This window comes from Babylonia areolata, chromosome 19, assembly GCF_041734735.1.
Source record: "Babylonia areolata isolate BAREFJ2019XMU chromosome 19, ASM4173473v1, whole genome shotgun sequence".
Classification (NCBI taxonomy): Eukaryota; Metazoa; Mollusca; class Gastropoda; order Neogastropoda; family Buccinidae; genus Babylonia; species Babylonia areolata.
In genome coordinates this window covers 31,809,249-31,818,220 of record NC_134894.1, presented here as the reverse complement: position 1 = coordinate 31,818,220, position 8,972 = coordinate 31,809,249, and the positions used below count along the sequence as shown (strand labels likewise).

At 43.1% G+C, this 8,972-nt stretch overlaps 1 protein-coding gene across 1 annotated transcript in view; it reads right to left on the bottom strand.

Annotated features, from left to right (window-relative positions):
• Positions 1-361: 361 nt before the first annotated feature.
• LOC143294273 (O2 contryphan Vc1-like) overlaps positions 362-8,972 on the bottom strand; it is an 86,703-nt gene continuing 78,092 nt past the window's right edge. The window contains exon 3 of the mRNA XM_076605708.1: positions 362-779. Coding sequence (XP_076461823.1) covers positions 741-779 — 39 coding nt within the window. The 3' untranslated portion in view covers positions 362-740. The remainder of the gene's footprint in view (positions 780-8,972) is intronic.

Below are 8,972 nucleotides of genomic sequence, written 5' to 3'. Positions count from 1 at the left end.
TGTGTTGAGTTCTTCAGTTTAACGTCCATGCACGTCGTGTCATTTTAGACGTGTGCGCGCGTGCGGGTGTGTGTGTTTGTGTGTGTGTAAGAGGAGAGGGACTGAAATCGAGTGGTAGCAGCAGTAGCATTAGTAGTTGTAGTAGTGGTAGTGGTAATAGTAGTAGTAGTAGTAGTAGTAGAAGACAGGCAACAACAACAACAACAACAAGATGATGACGGTGACATTGACGATGATGGTGATGTTGATAATGATGATGATGATGACGATGATGATGATGACCCACGCATAAAAACAACAACAACAGAAACAAACCAGAAGTCCTCACGCTCAGTCAATAAACAAGCAAACACAAGCGTCATCCATTTCCAGTTTAATTATTAATAGATTAATTCGACCGCCAGCATGGCAGGCTGTCAAGCACCAGACAATGACTATGAAACTCTTTTAAACAGAACTTAGAACTCGTGTCTCTTTTGACTGAAAAGAGGGCGTTGAAGAATGATAAGAGAGGTGGGGGAGGGGAGGGTGGATGGACATAGAGGGATGGGATAGATTCGGGGAGGCTTATGGCAGGAGGTAAGAAAAGAAAAAAAAAAGAAGAAAATTTAAAATAAAAGGATAAGCTTTCAGGATATCTGTTGATCACACCAGGAAAAGACCATTGACAGGAAACGTCGAATGCGATGGTTGGGACTGCGCATGTCTTGTCAGCGTTTTGGCGCCCTCTGCTGGCTCTCTCACACCCCGCGGAAGTTTCTCCCACGTCCTCGCATGGCCTGTGCACCACACACAAAAACGTCATGTCAAATGCAATCAATCAACCAATCAATCAATCAGTCAGTCAGTCAATCAGTCAATCATTTTGTTGTCTGAAATACACGGTGCAGAGAATTTTTTGCCTTCAGGCATGTGATAAGAGAAAAAAACAAAATATAAAAACCTGTTTTAAAAATTTGTAATTCTATTAAAATTTCACAGTTAAAAAATAAATATATATTCATCACTCCACCATGATAAAAGTGAAAAAAAATCACTCTCACTTCTGTGGACAGAAGGGAGTATGCGGGGGAGAGGGCTGGGTGAGGGGCGGTGGCGATGGGGTGGGGGAGCGGGGGAGGACGTCAAACAATCACCGTCATTGTCCATTTGGTTATCACAGAATGAAACGTAGCTATATGACATACACGCGACGTAAGTTCGACAATAAATGGATTCCTCTAAAAAGACTCATTTTCAAACTTAATGGTTGGTCATGTGTGTGTGTGTGTGTGTGTGTGTCGCGCGCGCGGGCGCGCGGACGAAGTCCTTTAAATCAAAATAAGCAGACCTGGCGAAGGTTTAAAAGATTCGAGAATCCTTTGCGGGAAAGTCGTTGTTTTTAAGTTTTTGTCAACGATCCCAACAAGCTCACTTGCTCTTCCAAGTGTTTCTTATGCTTATCCCCCATCATTGATGTTTTAAGGCGAGTAGGTTTATACAGCAGACTTTATCTATCTCTGGATGGGAGGGCGCTAACTTTTTAAAAAATTTTTAAAATGTTTTTATCTTAACCATTCCAATGTTCTGCTGGTCGGTTGTTTTTGTTCTCTCTCTCTCTCTCTCTCCCTCTCAATCTATCCATCTCCACCATCTCTCTTTTACAAACGCACTCATGCACGCACGCTCTGTGGGAACACGCACCCCCTCATTCCATTGTGAGCGTGTTTGTATTAGTGTGTATATATACCATGATTTAGATCTAGGAGATCATGACTTCTTTTCCTCATAACATCGTCACGGAAGAGGCTGAAGGGAGATTATACTGCATTTGTCCATTAAAGGGGTCGATGGCGCCGTGATTACTCTCACGATCATTTACCCACTGACAACAGAAACTAAAGAGCTGCGCTCTGAGCATGAGTTCCAGCATGAAAGCGAAACCATGTTTGCCCATCACCGGTAAAGACCACGTGATCCCACTGCACACTGGTCGTAAAGATCCGGTGTCAACGGATAGGATGTCTATCACTTGTCAATTTGTTCTCCCCGGCGTAATATGATTTGTATATCTGCAACGGACGATGAAAGCGGGCCAGTTAATTTCAACGCAGAAGCAAAGTGTATAAAGAAAGAAAAACGAATAAAGAAAACAGAGAAAAGAGGAAAGGAAAATCAAAGAGAAAATTAAAAGCGGGGAACGTTTTGTATAGAAAAAAATCATGTAGGTTGTAAAACAAGAATCGCATTTGATTAGAACTGCTGAAAGTTTCAGAACGTAAGTCTTTGTTCAGTGACTGTGTTATTTCGAAAATTAACACAGTCCATTGAAGACTCGGGAATCATCTTCGAAAATAATATTCCAAATATTCCATCATCGGTATTTCATGTGTATGAATAGCCTCTAAACACACCAGATGACTTTCAAGCAAATGAACACACACGCGCACAAACACACACACACACACACTCTGCTCTCTCTCTCTCTCTCTTCATTACTGAGAGCAGGTGTCGAAACTCAGAAGCCTCAGAACTACCCTCTTCCTTCTCTGCTGATAAATCAGGAATTTTGCCATCCGTTTTCAGCTCCGCTGGGACTTTTTGTACCCATAGTAGACCATAATCCCAAACGACTCTCTAAAAGTATGGAGTATAATTCTAGAACGTCTCCTATAATCCCTGGGAAAGGATTCAAGAAGCTGAACTAACCTGAGATACCTACACGACTGCGCTCTTTGTCATCGAGAGATCAAGCTCCCCTTTTTCCATTCTTTGGGGTCTAGTATATAAGTCAGCGTTCTTTCTCAAGATAAAATCTCAGACAAAATGGAGTGTGTAATCCTTTCGATTTTTTTTTTCTTCTTCTTCTTTCTCCTCCTCTGTTTACGCAAGATCTTGTTGTTGTTGTTGTTGTTGTTGTTGTTGTTGTTGTTCTTCTTCTTCTTCTTCTTCTTCTTCTTTGTGCGGAGCTACAACAGAAATATCAGGAAGTGTGAATGTTGGCTCATCCTTGTGACGCATATGTTTAAGCGTCGTGCCTTTCAGATTTAGCCACGGGATGAAAATGAGAGGGGTTCATCTTTGTTTCTCAGTTTTCTGGACTTTCCCATTGCCGTTGATCCAGCGTTTCTCGCTTTGATTCCTATATCCCCCCACCACTGTACCCCTTTCCTCGGCCCCTTCGCTTCAACCCTTCGGGCACGTGTACCCCATTCTGTTCTGTCACTGTCCAGAGACACGTTCAGCCAGCACTGAGTGGTGACATTATCACTACTTTTTTCTACGTGTCTCGTTCAGCCACCACTGGGTATACCCGCTGCGTGTCGTTCAGTCAGTGCCAAGTTATGACACCATCACTACTTTTTCCTCTGTGTGTGTGTCGTCGTTCAGCCAATACCGCGTAGTGACACCATCACTACTTTTTCCTATGTGTGTCGTCGTTCAGCCAATACCGAGTATTGACACCATTACTACTTTTTCCAACGTATTTCGTACGTTCAGCCACCACTGAGTGGTGACACCATCACTACTTTTCCCGTTGCGTGTCGTTCAGTCAGTGCTAATTGATGACACCATCACTAATTTTCCCTTCGTGTCTCGTTCAGCCTGCATTGAAGCAGTTTGCAGTACCACTTTTATAAATTCGCTTCACAGTCATGCAATGTGTGTTGGCCAGTGCACTACAAAATGGCGGAATGTGTGACCTGGAACGTTAATGATCACGCAGTTTCGTTCCTGTTCACAACTTATTTCAGGAAAGCAGCATGTTTTGCACACATCACTGTGGATATGATGGTCGAAATCAACTGAAAGCTAAAAAGAATTAGCGTCAACTGGATATCGAAAGATTTTTTGACACGGTGTATGCATGGTTGAACAGCATATGCGCATGCGTTACCAATAAAAAACCCTATACCCCTTCCAGTCCAGCCAAGCTAAGATGCGTTTAGTAAAAGAGAAAAACACACTGATGGGTGGTTTGTGGGTCGATAAAGAGTGCTGACTTGAAGGCAGTCAAGGCAGGAGCTAGACCACCAGCATGGAGCTGTCGCGGCCGTGCTGCCGTGAGGTGAGACGGAAAAACAACTCTGGTCCATTACCCTCGGCATAACCACCAGCAGACAGCAGGTGATGGGCAGATACTTCCTCCTCCCAGCCTCCCTCCCCCTTCCCCCACCCCTCACCTCCCTCCCGCTGCCCCGGCAGTTCCTTTCCCCCTTCATTTGTCATCAGCAGTCTGTATCCTGCTTGTTGAGGACGACTGCGCAGTCCTGAAGGGCCGCAGTCAACTGTGACAAAAGACGACAGAGCCCTGAAAGAGACCAGTTGTCGAACAGAGAGAGAGAGAGTCACTGAAGGCTTTTCTGTCCAGCCATTAGCTGGTTTCCGGCGTTGTCTTTCAGCTGAGGAAGTCTGGTGGGAACTGAAAGGATTGTGGTCATGTGCCTGACAGCATTCGCGTATATATCACCTCTGCCTCATTTTCTTATGGCACTGGGCTGGGTGTCTGGCTGATTCTATTGATTCTTCTTCTAGCCATTCATGGTGTGGTTGGGTCGCAGCTGTTTCTTTGTCTATCACTGTAGCTGAGGAGAGAGACTGACCAGTTGAGCGTTGTATTTCTCATCACGGCGACGGTACAGTGTTTGGTTATTCTGTCCTCACCTTTCCCATGCGTGGTGGTGTATCGTCTCCTCTTTCAGGAGGGCCATGCTTCTGTCTTCTGTGACAAGGAAGACTGGTACAAAGTGGTTGCAGCCTTCCTGGAAAACACCGCTTAGACCAACATATTTCAGTTATTGTATATATCACGAATATAATAATGGACACAAGATATGCCAACATTTTTGGCTGAACCGCTTTTCATCTTGTTTTCTGTATCAACTGTGCTGCTTGGTAATCTTGTCTTTCAAATAGACACATTGTTTAGTCTTTTCTTTCATCTCCCTGGTGATTTTATGGGCTTCTGGCCCCACTTGAATAGCTTCTATTTCTTCAGGGTAAACATGAAACTTGTTAATCTGGTGATGTGTGGCTGTTTCGGTGTTTTCCATCATTTCTGCGTGGCCGTATTTACCAAGACAATAGGCTGGTTAGACTGAAGGGACGGAGGGATGAAAAAAGGTGGTAGGGACAGAAGGGGGCATTGTATGCAAAAGGATTTGAAACGAAAGAAATAAAAGCAGAAAGAAAGAACCCCCCCCCACACACACACACACACACATACACCCCAAAAGAAAAGAAAAACGTCGAAAGAAAGACTATCAAAAATTAATAAGTAATACATATTTGCCCTCGAATTAATAACTGTAGTATAACAAGATAATAACGATCGCAATGACTATGATGGCACTGATCAAGTTCATGACAGTACGTTATTGCCGACGTGGACATCGTGAATGTGTAGGAGGGTTGACGAAAGGCGATAATCATGTAATAGTAACTGTAGGACGTCATGTCAATAGCTTGAGTCGAGCTTATGTTTCATGAACAACATGCTAGCTGTGTGAAACTTTTCCCTTTCAGGACAAAAAGGTGTCTCCAACAAAGGAAAATGCTGTTGACGATGTAAAAACCAACCAACTTTATGTTGTGAGCATTTGTTTTATTGAGTGTATTTGCCCCCGCGCGCGTAGCAACAAATACATCATTTGTCAATCCCTGCGCGCTCATTATCCCCCTAACTACAGGACTGCCAATTGAAGGACACTGCACCAGGGGAACTGCCCGCTAAATGACCACGGAACTTTTCCCAACACAGAGAGCAGAGGTCTGCTGGTGCCCTGTCCATCATATTCTGAAGACGCAAAAAGCGTCAGTCAGCTTGACCATCATTAAATGACACGACAATGGTCAGCGGAACTCGTCCATTTGGCCAGAGGCTGGAGAGAGAGAGAGAGAGAGAGAGAGAGAGAGAGAGAGAGAAGGGGAGTAGAGAGGGTTGGGGAGAGGGTGGAGGGGGCGGGGGGGGGGGCAGTCCACGTCCAATCAGTTGTCGAGGACGTCATCACATCCACCCGTATGAACCATCCCGGCCAGCACAAAGTTGTTTGCCAGCGCTAATGATCTGATATGACTGAACAGATATTGAATGTTCCAAGGCAGGTAAACAGAGACAGAGAGGTGGGGAGGGAGTGGTATGGACGGAGTAGGGGGTGGGGGGTGTGTGTAAAGGGTGGGTGGGAGAGGGGATAGAGAGAGTCGAAGGAGAGAGAGAGAGAGACAGACAGAGAGACAAAGAGACAGAGAAAGACAGAAGGGAGTCGTGAACACAGTGAATCATAAGAAAAATAAACAATATTTAAGTATGAACGATAGAAAGAAAGAAAAAAACAGGACAACAAAGGTATAAAAGAACAAATGAAGGAAGAAAAGAAAAAAAAGAGATCAAGAAAACACAGAAAAGGTTTGCGAGGTAAAAACAGAAATATTAAAAAAAAGAAAAAAAAGTGAGAGAAAAAGCAGACAAAGAAAGAGAAAAAAAAAACGAGAGACACAAAGAAAGGAGAAGGGTACAAAAACGAAAGAAAGGAAAAAAAAAAGAATGATACTAAAAATTGGAAAATAAAAGTAAGAAAAAGGAAAGAAAAGAAACAAGCAAAACAAAAATCAAAACAAAACAAGTGTGTGTGTGGGAGAGAGAGATTGAGAGAGAGAGAGAGAAGAGGGACAGACGAAGGAAAGAAAGAAAGAACGGATGGGTTTTTTTTGTTCTTTGACCGTGTGCTGTTTCTTATTTGTTTGTTTGTTTGACTAAACAAACTAACAAACAAATAACAAACAGCACACGATCAAAGAACAAACAAACAAACAACAACAACAACAAACAAACGACGAAAACAAAGAAAAACGAAAAAAAACAAAACCAAACAGAAAGCAAAGAAAGAAAGAAAAGAAAAGAAAGAAAGAAGGAAAGAAAGAAAGAAAAGAAAAAGAAACAAAAACGTTGAGAACCACCACCACTCTCCACTCCTCCGCCCCAACCATCTCCCCCTCGCACCACCCCCCCTCTCCCCCCAAAAATAAAACACCCCAAATCCCTACCCCCCACACCCCCAAACGCCCACCCCATCCCCTCCCTCCCGTACTTTATGCCCATCAATCACACTCCCCTACACAAACATGCCGAAAACGAGAGGAGGGAGAAACACTATTTGACAAGTGGTCGTCAACCCAGGAGCTGTCGATTTTCACACGCACCCCCTATCTTTCAGATACGGGCCACCAGTTGGCACAGAGGTGCCAGTTTCACACACACACACACACACACACGCACAGAGCTAGGCAGCAACTTACCACCTTCGTAATCATCACGCCTTTTGTTGTTGTTATTGTTGTTGTTGTTTGCTTTTGTTTGTGTTTTGTGTGTGTGTGTGTGTGTGTGTGTGTGTGTGTGTGTGTGTGTGTGTGTGTGTGTTTTGGGGTTTGTTTTTTGTTGTTGTTTTTTTAATGGTATACCCTGAGTGACCCACTAACTCCATGCTGGGGATTCAGCGATTTGGTGGGGCTTGGGAAGGAGGGGGGTGGGGAGGGAGACGAGAGAGGGCAGGAGGACAGAGGGTGGAGTGGTGGGGAACGCGGGTGAGCGGCATGGTTTGATGTTGTGGTTAATGCTATTTATTAATTAATCAATTTATATATTTATTTATCTACTTTTTTTTTATTCATCTACTTATTCATTTATCTATCTATCTATTCATCCGTTAATTTTTTGTTTACCTATCTATTTGTTCAAAAACAGTCATGTTCAAATTTAGCCGCTGGTAATCCTTTCTTCTTCTTCTTCTTTCCGTTGTTGAATATAATCAGACCCATTTCCAAAAGGGGGGTGGGGGGGTGGCTGGAATATTTCAAAAAGCAAACTTTACACGCACTCATCAAAGCCTACGTGCACGCACAAAATACACAGCCAAGACAAAGCTCTCTCTCCAGGAAAAAACACAACTAGAAAACAAAACCCTCCTCGGTTTTCAGATCATTAGGAACAACACACACACACACACACACACACACACACACACACACACACACACAGATAGAGAGAGAGAAGAACGGGACTCATATCATAATGCATCGACATCACAAGCTCACAATTGCATTATCTTCTTTTGAAACTCCTTTGAGCGCTATAAGTTCACTTTTAAAATTGATGATAGCTTGCTAAACCTTTTTTTTTTTTTCTCCTTTTGGAAATCAGTTTATTTGGTGTGTTTCTTGTTCAAACACCAAATAGTTGACCAGGAACATTCCATGGTTTATTTACAGTGCAGTTTCCTGTCGATATCCAGGTCAGGTGGTATGGCCAAAGGGAGATAACCATCCCAGGCCTCTCTGACACTGATGTGATCTAAATCCAATAAACCTTAATTTAATCCAGCAAAACACAGAAACAAAGTAAACCATGTATTTTTTTTCCTCTCGATTTTACCTTAGTACCGGAAAGAGATTCTTCTTCTTCTTTTTTTTTGTCCTTCTGTTTTTAGGGCAGTTCAGTTTTCTTTACGAAATGAGAATATGCGCAACAGGACAAAGAATCACAAACACTCAAGAGTCCATTGAGAGGCGGTCTGCACCATCAAAGAATAGGCGAAATGGTAATGGGCGAATCGGACCGATGGTGTATAGGCGAAACAGAACAGAGTGACAAATGGCCAAGAGGCCACTGAGGCGTGGCGGCCTGCATCATTAGAGAAAAGGCGAAGCGGCAATAGGCCAATCGGACCTATGGTGGACAGGTGAAATAGGACAGTCAAGATTCAAGATTCAATATTCAAGATGGTTTATTCATGTATAGGCCTAGGCCCCTTATGAAGGGGAATGTGAACATCATTTTACAAACATTACATTTCGACAGTGTGACCATCAATAAACAGTAGTCAAACAAAAATATACCTGCATTACAGTTCAGTGTGTAAAACAATAAAAGAAAAAGCAAACAAAGAAAACAAACAACTTTTTCAGGAAATAGCCATTTCTCTTAATTTGAAAGCTTT